Below are 17,164 nucleotides of genomic sequence, written 5' to 3'. Positions count from 1 at the left end.
TGTTTTAATATTATACTTGCATTCCCCCATAATCACGGGTAAATAATTTATCCGTAACATTGCATTAAATGACAATACCTTCCAATTAGGTACATGGCCCATGTTTTTTTTATCAATATATATATATTTAACTCTTTCGAACAGATGCAACAATGAATGTTATTCCGAAACTATGTGATGTGACTGTTTTATTGTTATCAATATTGTGCCTACGTGAAGTAAGTATCTATGATAACTAAAGTAATAAATAAACCTTAGAATAAGTAGAAACCGGAGAATAAATTGGTAGAAAATAGTAATACCTGACACGAACAGCACTTCTTTTACCTTTTGTATACGCCTAGGGATGCGCCTAATTGATTCTTAATAGTGACTGAACGTATGCTCTCACACTGTTACAGCCGCTTGAAACATATATTACAGGTTAAAAATATACGGCGATCAAGTATTTATATTATTTGAGTCAATACATGATCAATAGATCCATCTATTTATGTATACTGTCATGTTGGTCTCAGGCTGATTTCGTCATAATTTAATTCGGCTTAAATTTGTAGTGCACAGAAAAATTTCTACATGATGTAGACCGAAAGTATCATCTAGTCTCTGAGACGTATCAGGTAGCAAAGGACTTATTCAACCAAGGCCGAGCCAATTACAACAGATTAAAAAATATATCGCTCATCACCCTGGATACATTTTTGGATCTCGTGAAAATAATGAATGATGAAATGGCGCGTGACTTGAGAAGCGCAGTTGTTAAATATTACAAGATAAAATATTTCTATGATTTCACGAACTATGTTATATCTTTGGATGAGGTGAGAGTTTTTTTATGCAATTTGTATGAAAAACAATCTGACGTTAAGTTGTTACCGTCGCCTATATACATGAACAACACTAGGATATCATTATCATGTGACATCCGTGATATCATTTTAATTGCCATAAAAGAGATACGGATGACGAACGGAGATGTCTGATGATGCCCTTTAACCTGCATTTTCACTGCCTTATCACACTCAGCTCTACACGTGACACGCTGCACCACCATCTGAGTGAAGGCCTTTGCTTAGAGTGCAATATTAGTTTTTATTTTATTCAATGTGTATTACGATGAGATGAATAAATTATTATTATTTTATAAACATAGCTTACAAAGTTAGTTGCTTGGCGGCTGGAATAGGTAGACAGAGGTACACTAGGGAGACGACATGTTACAAAGTCTACCGTTTACCGTTCTAGTCGTTTAAAAGTTCAAAGGAAACATATCCTCTTAGCATAATACTTAACTTTAGACACGTCCTACAGATATTTTTCTTAAATCTAAGGTCTATTCATTAGTTTTTTTACGTGCGTTTTGTGAGTGCGGATGGTACATTAAACCTGCAGAGGGATTTATGGAGCGGGTGAAGGCCAACTTCTACCTAACCGATCCGACTTTTATCTGAAAGCAACGATACGGGTTCGAACCTCTGCTCAGGCCGTCGTAATTTCGATCCCCGTTTGAATAGTACGGAAGATCCATCGAACTCGAAAGTAATTCTAATTGTCAGTTGCTTAGCTTGGGACTAGATCCTGGACAATTCACACAGTGTGAATTGTCCAGGATAATTATTATTATATTTAAAATCTCATACCTGGATAACCAATGCAATTAGTTAGTCACTTTAGTAATCAATTAGTAACTTCACAGCACAATTGATTTCACCAGATGATAGAAATAACGGAACACTGCCTAGCAGACCCTGTCGAGAAACTGCAACAGATCCGCGATCAGTTCCATCAGGTGATAAAAAATTTTGAAGATGTACGACATTTTGATACTGTCAATAATTGTCGTAAAGAATTACCTGATGAGGTGGCAGCAGCTCATTGCATATTACATCAAGCTGTGCTGTAAGTTATCATCCAAGCGGTATTTCTTTCTGTAAGATAATTCGCCAACTCATGTTTGTTTGAACTTATGCTGTATCTCGTACATAATTTGTAACGTTCTTATTCATAAACAATACGAAACCTTTAGAAATCTATTATTACCCTGTTATAAAGGCTTTATAAAAATCGCAATTCATAAATGCATTACAAAGCTGTAGTAAGCGTTCAATAGTGATCATTGTTATAAACACCATAGATGTCTGATAATCTTCATTTAATATTCTTATAGGTACTACAGCATGGGGTTTTTCAAGAAGGGTATAGTAAGGTTTCTGAAGGTAACGCGTACGTTAGACCCCTGTGTTTTAGGCATCCATAAGCTACGGAAACAGTATACCATCAAATGCACCGTAGGCTTGTTGGACACCATCGTAGTATAAAAAAATATATAGATATAGATTATTTAGAATAAACCAGAGTAGTTTTGAAATAGAGCAGTATTCTGTGACAAATTTCATTTATTGTTGCTAATGCTGATAATATACACAAAAGGTACATAAAACTTTTGTTTTATTGTTCTCGTTTGTATTTATTTGAAGTCGATAGTAATTATGAGTTTCTAAGCATTTATCCAATAAATACCATTTTATTTTATAGCAAAAGGTCCACAGTAAAAGGTAGTTAAAATTGAAAGCAGAAAAAATTATCTAAAGCAAGCTTCAGCAAGTGAAGCGTGAGCAATATACGACGCGTCATCGTATCTGTGTTTTTAATCCCTCGTTGTACCTCTGTTACAACTATTCAAATGTTTTGTGCTTACACTTGTAATATTTCTGTTAACACTCGGCACTTTGTTTCGGTCTCCACATAACTTAGATTTATATTCAGTGTAAAGTCAGCCACGTTAAGACTTCGCATTGAGTGTACGCGTAAGCCATGTAGCACACTATCAAAATAAACTTACTAATGTAGTATAATTATTACACCTCTGTACCTACTCACTACCTAGATACTACAGGTAAGAAATAAATCAAGTAGCGACACCTCATCACATCATACATAACGCTACAGTCATGAGGTGATGACCGTCACACTCTTTCTTTTACTTTTTTCTAGTTTCAATGAAACAATGCAAGAGAGTCTCGTCACGATAGTGGAAATAAAGACTCGACAACACGCCCAAGAAATGAATCACTCCCTCTACAATGTTCAGACATGCTTCGGCGACTTTGTCCCCAAGTTCTTTGAACAGCTCCTCCTGAATTCCTACACGAACAACTGCCAATATTTAAGGGTGGTGAATGCATCTATAGCAGATCTCGTGAAAGACAAACGGAAGAACAATAATACTGTTTTCCCTAAGAAATGGGGTCCATTAGTGAAGTTGTTAAAAGAGAGGTTAGTATTTCTCGAATTACCTAGTTCAAAAATTGAAATTATAGGATAAAAGACAGGGATGACATCTTCAACACGTCCAAGAAATGAATCACTCCCTCTACAATGTTCAGACATGCATCGGCGATTTTGTCCCCAAGTTCTTTGAACAGCTCCTCCTGAATTCCTACACGAACAACTGCCAATATTTAAGGGTGGTGAATGCAATGCAATCTATAGCAGATCTCGTGAAAGACAAGCGGAAACAATAAAACTGTTTTCCCTGAGAAATGGGGTCCATTAGTGAAGTTGTTAAAGGAAAGGTTAGAGTTTCTCATATTATCTACTTCAAAATGCAATATGTATGCGATTAGGCAGAGAAAATACAGGATAAAAGACAGGGATGATATCTTAGTCCTCTAGAATGGCAGTGAATGATTGCATGCATATCACGGACTTCTCATGATGATGTAATGTCCGTAGAGCTGTTCGTTTATTTTACATATTACTAATATTATAAACCCCAAAGTTTATGAGTATCTGTGGAGTGATGGATGGGTGGATGTCTGTTACTCTTTCACACAAAACTACTTAACGGATTTTGGTGAAACTTTACAGTAATACAACTTATTCATCAGAATAACACAGGCAATAAGGTATTATGTAAATTGGGCAAAATATAATATATACATCAAGTAAGTGTGATGCAGAAGAAATTTCGCAGGTCAGATATTTACTAGTGAAGGATGATAATAGGTCATGTATGTCATTATGTGTTAAGATGAATGTGGATGGTTATAAGGGCATAGGAAGGCCGAAAAAGAGATGGATGGACTGTGTGAAAGATGATATGGCAAGAAAGGAAGTAAATAACGCGATGACTGCGAACAGGGATGAATGGAAGAGAAAAACATATTACGATGACCAAAAATAAATGGGTCAAGGAAGAAGCAGATGATGATGATGATGAATAGGTCAGCTCATCCCATCGTGAGAAATTCAGTAACTAATTACGGTTGTTTCCACGGAGAACTGCGTGGAGTTAACCTGACATGATTAGAATGGATCCTGGTGGAATGAAACCACCATGCTAGTAACGGATTCATTACTGTACTTTACTAATGAGTCCACCCCCATCCCCTGTACCTATGTTTACTTATTCTGAGATTACAGTTATGAATAGGTATTTTATTAACGGCCATTGAGACTGCCTCGGTGGTCTAACGGTTTAACACACCGTCTTATTTCCTATAGTCGCGGGTTCAATTCCTCGCGCGGTACAAACATTTGTATTCATGAGTATAATTCTTTGTGTCGGTCTGGGTGTTTCCTATGTACAATATGTATATATTTATGGAAACAAATTATGTATTCGTTTCAATTATCTAGTACTCGTAATACAAGCTTTAGCTAGCTTAACTTGGGTCTAGATGGTCCATGTGAATTGTCCTGAGATTATTATTATTATTACTTATTTTCAAACTAAAAGCCTGCAAAGGCCCCCAGACTGATATAATTTATTCATCTGTGATTACAGCCATGAAAATATTTTATTATTATTATTATGTCATTTATATTTCAGGACGAAAAGCCAGCAGAGACTCCAAGAGCCATTATTCATAACACTATTCGCGGCAAACTTATCTTCGCATGATGTACTGAAAACTTTATATTAATTACTTTAAGCTAGGAAAATTGCAGTGCAGTCTCATGCACTGTAATTTATCACACATATTGTGAAATGGACGTCTTGAAACCTAACAGTGTTGCAGATTACTTTCATTAACGGCCTTGTCGCGGGTTTGAGTCTTTGCACGGTTCAATGTATGTATATATGTATTTATATCAGTCTAGTACTCAGAACAGAAGCTCTGCTTGGAACTAAATGGTGCTATGTGATTTATCCTGCGTTATAATTATGTCCTGTGTGTATTATCCTGAAATAATGATATTATGAATGAAATATAATTTACGGAAAATGTGAAAACACATATATATATGAATATAAACAAGTCTGTATATTCTAATTTCTACAATCATAAATTGAATAAACTTATCATACAGGTAAGAATTTTATAATTAGTTTTATTGAAGTATCTATGACCCTACAATACCCAGTAGTATAAAAAATATTATAACATTAGGTAGGTATATTTTGTCTATGATAATAGTAAAGATACAATATCCGAGGCGGAATTTCTATGTAGTATCTACTTAGAATATAATACGTGTTATTTTGTACATGTTTTACCTAATGATAACGTAGTGTTTATGTCGGTAGTGTCGCAGTTTAGTACAATGTCTCATCCTTAGATGACCGCATTTCAATAGAAGATAATACTATGATGATGTAGTAAAGTTAATTCGACAGTGTCGTGGCAAATGTACCTTATATGATTATCCTTTTAAAATAATCAAGTACAATTTTAATATTAAAATAAAAAAAAATCAACCATACTTCAATAGTTCAATAAAAATCTTATTGCATGATGAATAATATTCAAAATTCATTTATTCATGTAGGACATTTTAGCCGTTTATGAACGTAATTTTTTTTATATAATATTTTTTTCTTACGTCCAGTCCAGTATACGGACTCAATGAAGACGAACTGCCAAGAAAGTAAATTAAATTTCCCTTTCTTTAAAAAAAAAAAAGCTAGTATACATTGTTTATTTATATAGATGTCTATGTCTACCATTAAATGAAAATCTCATGCATTAACGACTATTGCCATGCACGCTCGTCATTGAAGTAATTGTTTAGTGAGTAATACAATCAAAAAATGGAAGTTTATAGTTTAACATGAATGTAAGGTAGGTAAGGGTAGGGTAACTGCATTTATGATCTGGTAACCCTTGGCATATAAGCAGACAAAATTGACAGTGACAGTGACAACTCACGATTGAAATGTGTTGCATTACTTGCATTGTTATGCAGTTTCAAAGAAAGTCGTGTCTTTTCTTTTCAATTTCAGTTTGTGTTCGAAACTACTCTGTATTTTTTTCCTCTGTGCAGTTGTTTGTTTGTTCAACATGTGTTTTGTCAACAATGTTTTAAAAATTTGAATTTAGTTTTTACGATTTTGTGTTCCTACATTGTTATTCTATTTCCTTTCATATAAACAGTGCATTATTTATCTTTAAACATGACAAAAGCAGTGCGTGAACTTTTACAAAATGGTATATCATACGACGAAACGGATCGAATGCCCAGTAATATTTCGATTACTAATTTGGATCTAGTAATGTACGTTGTGGCTATAATAGGCCACTTCGTAGACCTCGGTTTCGACATAAATGTAGCTGTACGGTACTATTTGGCGGGAAAAATAGTTGCATTTGGTTGGACTTTAGCTTTCATACTTCTGCCTGCGTTTGTGAACACTGCAATTTCAATCAGAATGTAAGTAAAGTAAAATATTTAATTTATATTATTTTTACTAAAGGCTACCTGATATATCCTAGTAGTTTTTATACAAAGTTATATGCGTTGATACCTGTCTCACCTATCATATTATTGTTTGAAATCTGTGTTACAGCATTGTTATAAATTCCTAGTGACTTTCTCAACTAACCTGACCTCATGTTGCCCTCATGGTGCCTTCAGTAATAAAAATTGATCCTTGAGGGATTCTCCACACTGAGCTATGAGCATTTTGTATTTCTGTGACACACACAGATTTACCAATATTCCATTGCATTGTTTCTGTATTGTATAATTCTTATCTATCTATAGATATACTCGTAAATGGGTGCTGCTTGTGACTGATTTGCTACACATATAATTTAGTTATTTTACAATGCGATATTTCATCTATATTTATATCTTTTTATTTTATTTGAATTTTCTATGTTTTATTTGTAAAAAATTGTAAAAATTATCAATTCTTGGACTGTTAAGCAGCTCGCATAATTTTATATTTCGTTAAATGAGAGGGACTGACTGAAAATCAGCGCTGTGCAACGTACATGTAAACATTACGCTCACAGCATCAGCTGAGGCAGCCCCTTTTGTCCAGAATACATAGTATGAGGTCCTACTGTTGCTATTTTATACATAGTTTAAAAGGTTCCTTTTTTTATAGTGTTTGTTCACCAAATAGTGTACAAACTCAAATTTATATCTATCTTTTGTTCTGGCAATAAATAAATATTATTATAAAATACAATATATCTGATTATAGCCATAAGGCTGATGGCAATTGGAAAGAGAAAAGGAAAAAAAAAATTATATTATTATATGTTCTGGTTACTGGTTAGACTATTTCCTTTGATAAAATTGCAATAGCATATGCTACTGGTCACTCTATTCTCCCAAATTTGAATTAAAAACGAATCTTGAAAATTGCAAACATGTACAACATTTATTTGAAAAGAATACAAGCAAAAATTAATCTGTTTTATTGTAAACATGTACAAGTTCATTTAAAAAATATAAGGGCTGAGTTTCTTGTTGAGAAGAAATTTCTCACCTTGATTGCACTCCGAACTTTCCATAGACTTTTACATATAATTTTTTTATTAAACATTTATTTTTATTTATAGCCTTTGTGCTGACAATCATCAACTTGTCCCAAGATAGGCCTCCTCCAAAAGACTCCAGGCTCCTCTATCCAATGCCTTCCTCCTCTATGTTGGTCCCGCCACTGATATATCATTTTATATCATCCTCCCACCTCTTTTTCTGCCGCCCTTATTTTCCTTTTGTTCTCTTGGATATCATTTCTCTTTCTTACACATCATTAGAATCAGTAATAGAGCTACATGAATAAGAATATTTTGATTTGTTCAATCTAAAAATATGTGTAATTTTCAGGTATTCACAAGACAAACAGCAGAACTCTGTCAGCAACGAATTCACGAAGCGTAAATGGCTCAGAGTGGTCATACTGGTGCTACAGATGGCTCCCATACTGAGATTCACTGATGCCCTTATGTAAGTAGAACAGCCATATATTTATTTTAGGCTACTAGACCCATATAGACAAACATACATATCAATTAAAATTATAAAACTAATATATTGATATTCTTACCAATATTATAAATGTGAAAGTAACTGTCTGTCTGTCTTACGACAAAACTACTGATCCAATTTATATGGATTTTGGTACACATATAGTCTTGACCCTGCGAAAGGACATAGTCTACTTTATAATGCAATAAATGGGTTGAAAGAGGAGATAAAAGTTTCTATAGAAATATCATCATATTTAAAGCTAGCTAGGTTGAAATTTATCTCTTAAGCTGTTGATTAAATATAAATAAATATGACAGTCATAGTTTGTAAAAATGTTACCTTTACTTAATATATAAAAATAAAATAAGGAACAAATGTTTGTATAGAAATTTGTCATTTTTGAATTATTGCTAGCAAGTAATTGCTAGAATTTTTAATCTAACCCAAAGAAAAAAAGATTCATCGTTCTAGCTTCAAAAATGACGAATTTCTATACAAACACTTATTCCCTATTTTATTTTACCCCCTTAAAGACACTTAACATTTTTACCTATACTGTGATGCGTAATACAAATTACCCATTATGGGTATACATAATTACTGAACGAAATGTTAGACGTCAATTGTGAGTTGCGACATTTGTCACAGCTCTAGTGTTAAAAGCACACCAAAATACGACTTTAAAGCAATAAACACATAAAATTTAAAAATACTTATTTTTCCTAATACATACTTTATTTTTTTGCTATCCAAACCAGATTATACGTTTTTTTTTTGTAAAATAAAACTTAACTTAATGTAACCTGATGTAAATTAGTGCATCCGAGTGCACTGACCCATGAGTCTTTTGTTCAGAACGAGGTAAAAGAAACAACATACAAACATAATAGAATTAACGAATGCCTGGCACTAATTGTACTTACATTAAGTACACTGCTTTAAAGTTGATAATAATATTACTGTTTATTGTGCATAAAATAAATATTTACAAAAAAAGAATTATTGTATTTTCATTGCCTAGTTCAGTTCACAGGCTCATACAGTCACAACAAATCCTTTCTTATATTATAAATGCGAAAGTAACTCTATCTGTCTGTCTGTCTCGTCTCGCTTTCAACAGATTTAAAAGAAATTTTAGACACAACACAGAAAGTCTAGACTTTGACAAAAGACATAGGCTAATTTACAATGCAAAAAAAGGGTTGTAAGGGGTTGAAAGGGGATGAAAGGTTATATGTAAGTATCGTCATTTTACGCGAACGAAGTCGCGGGCACAGCTACTTGTTTATAAAAATGAATGAATACCTGTAAATGATTGTGGTTTGATAAAAAAAATGTTATTATTTCATTACACTACTTTAAAGTTGATAATAATATTCTTTATTGTGCATAAAAAATATATTTACAGAAAAAGAACTTTATATAGAACTAACTATACTATAGTTTGTATAGTTAGTTTTAGCCGCTTATGAACGTAATCTTTTTGTAGTGATATTTGTAGTAATTTGTTCCCTACCATCCAGTTCAGTAATAATAAAAAAAAATCAAATAATGTAACAAACATGCATGGCAATAGTTGTTCATGCACAGGATTTTCACTTTCACGTTTAAAATAAAGTATTTTTGCAAAGTCTGCAAATTTGTATGTAAAAGTAAAATTACCAAAAATAAAGTAGGATACATTAGGATACATTTTTATAAAGTATGGTTGGCGACCCTAGGTTACATACGCACAAAGTCTGTATCATAAAACGTTTAAGTGTAAGCTCAGTGGTCTAGTGGTTGAACACTCCGCCTTACTTCCGATGGTCGTACGTTCTAATCCTCGCACGAAGCCACATTATTTGTGAGTGTTATAGACTTCTAGCTTATAACATAACGCTAAGGAGCTGAGCAATAGGAGCGGAGTTGCAATGGAAGCCTGGTGCTTCAGGCGTCCATGGGCTACGGTAACCATTTACCATCAGATGGGCCGTATGCTTATTTGCCACCATAGTAGTATAAAAAAAAAAGAAAACTATTGCAAAAATGGGACACAGAAATTATGCGGGCCAGTAAGTAAAAATAAATGAAAAAATTGCAACTTAGTTTCAATTTTAAAATAAAAAAACTTTGAAATGGGCACTATTCGGAGCATGCTACATGCCCCTACTACTGATATTGCGCTGTTTGTGTGCGCTGATAAAAGAAATTTAATAAATAGCTCCCTCGCAGTTGGTAATTATGTGATTGTTTATTATTTTTAAGAATTGTTCCGATTAGTTTGTAATATGTATGTATTTACGTAGCTCGCTTGCTTACCCTCGTAACTTCGTCTGCATCACACTTACATGACATTTATCATAATATTTCGCCCAATTTACATTATATTTGTTTAAATTATGACCTATATGTTATTGTGATGTATCTAGACAAACGGGAGGGTGTCAAAGACGAGTTCAAGTAAGAGACTGGCGAGCAGCACCGTGTGTGGTTATACACGAACCATTTGGAGCCACTTTTGACCTCATAACTCAAAAACTCTTTCACATAAACCTGTCAAATTTGGTTCATATATTGAGACTTGCGAGATAAATATGTGTTCCATAAGCTATATAGCGAGCTCGTCGACCTCGATGGTCTAGCGGTCTAGCACACCGCTTTACGACCGATGGTCGCGGGTTCGATTTCTCGCACGGCACAAACATTTGTATTCATGAGTATGATTGTTTGTATCGGTCTGGGTATTTTCTATGTATAATATGTATATATTTACGGGAAAAAAATTATCTATGTATTTATATCAGTTATCTAGTACACATAACACAACCTTTAGCTACTTTAACTTGGGTCTAGATGGCGCTGTGTGAATTGTCCTGAGATTATTATTATTATTATTTATTATATTACTGCACAGTTTTAACAAAATCCGTTCTATAGTTTTTTGCATGACAAAAGTAACAACCATCCATCCATACTCACAAACTTTACTTCACTTTCCCATTTTTAATATTTGTATGACTTCTATCAGTAGTCTAGTACCCATAACAGAAGTTCTGCTTACCAAGGGACTAGATAGAGCTGTGTTACTTGTTCAGGGATATTTATTTTATTTATTCATTATTATCTACTTAAAGCAGTATGGTGTAAGTACAATGCCAGGCAGTCGTTAATTGTATTATACTTGTGTTATGAAAACAGCTAACAATAAAATATTTTTCTTTCTTTCTTTCTTTCTTTCTTTCTTTCTTTCTTTCTTTCTTTCTTTCTTTCTTTCTTTCTTTCTTTCTTTCTTTCTTTCTTTCTTTCTTTCTTTCTAACATATAATTTTGAATGCAGCTGTCTTTAGTGGACTGTATTTACGACAATAGGATTTGAGCAAGAAATTGATAATTTGGAAGGCACTCACCTTGTACTGCGAGGATTGCCGGTTTCAGCAAGGCTTCCCAGAACTCCGGGCTTGTCCGAACTTACCTTTTGAACGGGTTACCTGTTTACCGCCAAAACCGACAATAGGTGCTCTCCAGTATCAACTCTTGCGTTCCTTTATTGTTTCGTACTTAAACTAAGAATATTCACGACTTTAGTTAACAAATCTATATAAAATATCGACAATTACGACAGCGATAATCAGAACGCTTTTTCGACAACGACAAAGGCGAAACGACTCCCACCCTCGTAATCTCTTTATATATATATTTTTTTTAATATTATTTAGGGCATTGGATATTGCGATGTTGCCGTGCGTATTATTGTGAATAGTGAACAACTTGTATTTTTAAGAATTGTTCCGATTAGTTTGTTATAATGGGGTTGACATGTTTAAAAACAAAAACCCCGAAATAAAGTTAGATAAAAAAAACTTTGTTCCGCAGTGAACAAAATATATATTACATAGGGTTGGTAATTGATATACATACTCTACCTTACAATATAATAAAGAATTCGATGAGGCGGATACACGTAGGGTTGCCACCTTCTTTAAAACGATGATTATGTAGTACTAACTGCGCCCGCGCCTTCGTCCGCGTGGACCTAATAAAGAAGAAATATTAAATAATCTAATACAAATAATAAAAGGCAAAGAAACAATAAAATAAAGGATGAAAGCTTGTTTGGAAATTCGTCATTTTGAAAGCTAGAACGATGAAACTTTTTCTTTGACTTTTTTGTGTTAAGATTAATTCGGTCAGTATACCACAGTAGTATTTGGTTTCACACACGTTAAATTTATAGCCTATATATTATTCTGATGTATAGATTATATTACTGTAAAGTTTCATCAAAATCCGTTCAGTACTTCTTGCGTGAAATAGTAACAAACATCCATCCATACTCACAAACTTTCGCGTTTATAATAGTAACTAGCTACTCGCCCTGGCTTCGCACGGGTGTACATGTATTACATATATATATATATATATATATATATATATAAACACCTCTTTGGGCACTTTGTTGATCACGCCACAACCTAAACACTTGCTGATTCCACCTTTTGCACTGAATAACTTGACCTCTATCGCGTATATCTCAGGCGGTATGGCAACGTCGCATTCTATTTTGCGATGCGGCCATATATATTCGTCGATAGTACGATATACTCGACACTTTTTTTACTAATAATTCGTGACTGAATGGCTCCGAACGGCTAAATTTTTGGTATACACAAAGACTTTTTGGCTCTGAATATATTCCAAAAATCAATTAATTATGTTGATCACTTTATATACTCGTCCTTACTGCGATACTTACTTTCATCCGAATATATATAGATACCGTAACGGTCTATCAATTATGACTTTATTAATTTACTAATGTAGATATTTTATATTCGCAATGCTCCATACATGCAAGCTCCAGCAACGGTGGAGGCAGGGTCCCCCCTGCACCGTACACCGCACCCCGCGCACACAAACAAATTAGATATTTTTTGAATACACAAAGACTTTTTGGCTCTGTATATATATTTCAAAAATCAGTTAATTGTGTTGATCACTTTATATACTGGTCCTTACTGCGATACTTATTTTAATCCGAATATATATAGATACCGTAACGGTCTATCAATTATGAATTTACTAATCTAGATATTTTATATTCGCAATGCTCCATACATGCAAGCTCCAGCAACGGTGGAGGCAGGGGGAGCACCGTACACCGCACCCCGCGCACATAAACAAATTAGAATAAATTAAATTCATAAGATTATTTATATATTTCGACTGCCTCGGTGGTCACACCGCTTTACATCCGATGGTCGCGGGTTCGATTTCTCGCACGATACAAACATTTGTACTCATCGGTCATCGATTGTTTTCATCGGTCTGGGTGTTTTATATGTATATTATATATGTATTTACAAAATAAAAATATCTATTTATATCAGTTCAGTATCAGTCTGTGTTAATTGTCCAGGGTTATTTATTATATTTTTATAAACGGTTATCTTTTTCCATCGCACCGCTCGCTATCGACAGTGAATTCATAGAAATGTCACTCTAAAAACAAAAATAGTTTTGTGTTTTGTATTTCAAATACTAAATGCAAAATAGGTATTTTCAAAATACTTTTTAAAAATTAAGTACCTTTTGAATTTTTGTCCGAACCTCAGATATTTTATTTATTTTAGGTATATCAATCATTACATAGTAATATAAAAACAAAGTCGCTGTCGCATCTAACAGTACATAAACAAAGAATATATTTGGCTCTGATACCGTAACGGCCTATGAATTATGAATTTATTATACCTAATCTAGATATTTTATATTCGCAATGCTACGTACATTGTAATATCCGCCTCCATTCATTGTAACGGTGGAGGGACTAAATAGTTGAATAAAACTGAATAAGCAGTTGCTCCACTCTATAGGTACTGCGTCGTCGTCGTATGCTGTTCATTTTTTCACTCGTTTTGGCGCCAAGAGAGGGTCACATAGTCGTGGTCAAGTTAAGAACTTATAATTTAATTTTGATAACAATAGATACAAGTAAAAAGTAGGTATTATATTAATGTACGTAAGTACTGTACTTAAAAATATTTATTCTTTACTGTATGTACATTTGAAAAACTTAACACTTAAGGACTTGTACATATACACGTACATACTGCCATTTTCTCTTAAAGACATCCAGAGAAGCACTATTTATCAAATACGCGGGGTGCACCGACCTTTGACCTTCTAACACCTGATTCGCGCGTAACGAATTACATTGCTACTTTTTGGTATTTTATAGTGGATATGTCACTATAAAATATTATTATTTCTTTAGATTATGACATAATAACATAGTTTACATGATTTTAAGGGAAACATACGATAAAAAAAAAATCCCGTAAAATGTAAAAGATAAAAAATGGTTATTGTTGGTTATCCTTAAGAGATAGACATATACCATCACGGACTTTTTTGTTGACCTTATTTTGATACATCTCAAAGCACTAGACAACACGCATTTTCATTAAACAGTATTGTATTTTTTTATTTCTTTAACTTTAATGCACAAAAAAATTTGTACATGTGGCGGACTTAATATTTTGCCGCGTTATTTACCAGGCAACCATGAGTGGTGCAGCGAAAGATTATTGGCGGTGCACTAATATAAATAAGAAATGTCAAAAAAAGATTTATAAAGATAATAAAGATAAGCAAAATATACATTTCTATAAAAAAATAACAATATACATACATAAATATATATCTAAATATAACCCATAAATGTATAAATATTATATATAATTATAAGTACAGTCTCAAATTGAAAGTAAGAAAATCAGAAAATATAGAGAGAACTATATGGATATAACAGAAAGATGTGAAAAAAGGAGAAGGACAGTAAAAAAGTTACAAATTTAAATAATGTTCCCGCAATTTCTGTTTAAATGAATTTATTACATTATTATATATATTAGGCATACGACTAGCCTTATGACTGTTACTTTTTTTTTAATCTATACATCTATTCATGTAAATAAAATTGGAGTGTCTGTTTGTAATATTGAAATAACCGTTTTTTACTACTTGCATATGAATATAAATACGGTACATACACCAAAATAACATATTTTACAAGTTTTGTCTGTCTGTCTGTCTGTTTGTTCCGGCTAATCTCTGAAATAGCTGGACCGATTTTGACGGGACTTTTTTTGGCAAGTAGCTGATGTAATAAGGAGTAACTTACGTAATGTTATTTTAGAAAAATAAAATAAAATTTCACGCGGACGAAGTCGCTGGGGCCAGCTAGTCTATAGATATACCGAGATTGTTAAGAGAGATGTTTAAGTTGCTATTATGTTGTTGACAAAATTTTACTGTAATGTTACTATTACGTTATCCTACACAATTTGTATTATTTTGGATGAATAAATAAATAAATAAATAATAATCTATACATCTATACATTTAATAAAAATTGTAGTGTCTGTTTGTAATATTGAAAAAACCGTTTTTTACTACATGCATATGAATATATATAAGGTACATATACCAAAATAACAATTTTTATAATTTTTGTCTGTCTGTCTGTCGGTCTGTTTGTTCCGGCTAATCTCTGAAATGGCTGGACCGATTTTGACGGTACTTTTTTTGGCAGGTAGCTGATTTATAAGGAGTAACTTAGGCTACTTTTATTTTAGAAAAATATATATATATATATATAAGCCTGTTGTTTGTAATATTGAAATAACCGTTTTTTACTACTTGCATATGAATATAAATACGGTACATACACCAAAAAAAATATTTTACAATTTTTGTCTGTCTGTCTGTTTGTTCCGGCTAATCTCTGAAATGGCTGGACCGATTTTGACGCTTTTTTTTGGCAGGTAGCTGATGTAATAAGGAGTAACTTAGGCTACTTTTATTTTAGAAAAATAAAGTTAAAAACCACGTAGACGAAGTCGCGGGAACAGCTAGTGTATAATATATTAGAGATACCTACGTGTTTTTTTATTGATGACTAGCTGTACACGGGATTTCGCCCGTGTTGAATTTAACTTTATTTTTCTAAAATATAAGAAGTTAAATTCCACGCGGACGAAGTCGCGTGTACAGCTAGTTGTCGGTAGTCTAGCGATTTAGCTAGCACACTGCTTTGATTCCTGCTTGGTGGTCGAGGGTTCGATTCCTCGCACGCTGCAAACATTTGTATTCATGAGTATGATTGTTTGTAACGGTCTGGGTGTTTTCTATGTATAGATAATATATATTAATTTACGAAAAAAAATCTTTGTATTTATATCAGTTGTCTAGTACCCATAACATAATCTTCAGCTAGCTTAACTTGGGTCTAGATGAAGCTGTGTGAATTGTCCTGAGATTACTATTATTACTATAATAAATCTTTTCAAATCAGCCGATGTTTATTTTTGCCATAATACGTGCTGTTACCATGTGATAATATTACGTACGTACTTATTAAACTATTAACTTATTATTAAATTGTTTGTAACGGTCTGGGTGTTTTCTATGTATAGATAATATATATGTATTTACGAAAAAAATCTTTGTATTTATATCAAACCCATAACATAATCTTCAGCTAGCTTAACTTGGGTCTAGATGAAGATTATGAATTGTCCTGAGATTACTATTATTATTAATTGGTACACAGGTAAACTACTAACTAGGCCATATTGGTGTTGTTTGTTATGGTGAAAAAACTAGTAGGTATATATATAAGTTACACGTACAATTTCAAAGACTTATTTCTTGAAAACTACTGGCTATTCTGAAATAAAACTTTAGTGTTTGTATATGTAATGTTTGCATATAAAATATGATTAAAGGTTACCAGTGTATTTACACTTTTACTGAACAAACAGAGTTGTTTAATACTGAAAATATTGTGTGGAAGGCATAATTACTTTCATGCATGTATAGCTTTTCTCTTTTCCTAATTATTATTATTATTAAGTTTAAAGTGGTTGAATTTTACGTAAGGGGTTTTTATACATTATTTCTAATGT

The 17,164-nt window shown here is 33.0% G+C and overlaps 2 protein-coding genes across 2 annotated transcripts in view; both read left to right on the top strand.

The window, feature by feature from the left end:
* The first annotated feature begins 152 nt into the window (after nucleotides 1-152).
* LOC131849724 (uncharacterized) lies at nucleotides 153-4,928 on the top strand. Its single transcript, XM_059199839.1, has 5 exons — nucleotides 153-218; nucleotides 558-821; nucleotides 1,715-1,899; nucleotides 2,995-3,276; nucleotides 4,835-4,928. Exons 1-5 carry the CDS (start codon nucleotides 153-155, stop codon nucleotides 4,926-4,928), a joined length of 891 nt encoding a protein of 296 aa, XP_059055822.1.
* Nucleotides 4,929-6,365: 1,437 nt separating this feature from the next.
* The window catches only part of LOC131849610 (XK-related protein 6), a 38,964-nt gene continuing 28,165 nt past the window's right edge, over nucleotides 6,366-17,164 (top strand). The window contains exons 1-2 of the mRNA XM_059199719.1: nucleotides 6,366-6,657; nucleotides 8,071-8,190. Of these exons, the coding sequence (XP_059055702.1) occupies nucleotides 6,401-6,657; nucleotides 8,071-8,190 (377 nt within the window). The 5' untranslated portion in view covers nucleotides 6,366-6,400. The remainder of the gene's footprint in view (nucleotides 6,658-8,070; nucleotides 8,191-17,164) is intronic.

The sequence above is a fragment of the Achroia grisella genome, unplaced genomic scaffold (assembly GCF_030625045.1).
Source record: "Achroia grisella isolate CSIRO2021 unplaced genomic scaffold, CSIRO_AGI_Agris_v1 utg660, whole genome shotgun sequence".
Classification (NCBI taxonomy): domain Eukaryota; kingdom Metazoa; phylum Arthropoda; class Insecta; order Lepidoptera; family Pyralidae; genus Achroia; species Achroia grisella.
Note: the sequence above shows the minus strand (reverse complement) of the source record. Positions and strands in the feature narration are given on the sequence as shown.

Excerpts from the sequence above, each read along its gene's own strand:
- LOC131849724 (XM_059199839.1), top strand. The coding sequence starts at position 153 with ATGAATGTTATTCCGAAACTATGTGATGTGACTGTTTTATTGTTATCA. Across the intron at positions 1,900-2,994 it reads ATATTACATCAAGCTGTGCT|TTTCAATGAAACAATGCAAG; the intron begins GTAAGTTATCAT and ends ACTTTTTTCTAG. Across the intron at positions 3,277-4,834 it reads GTGAAGTTGTTAAAAGAGAG|GACGAAAAGCCAGCAGAGAC; the intron begins GTTAGTATTTCT and ends TTTATATTTCAG.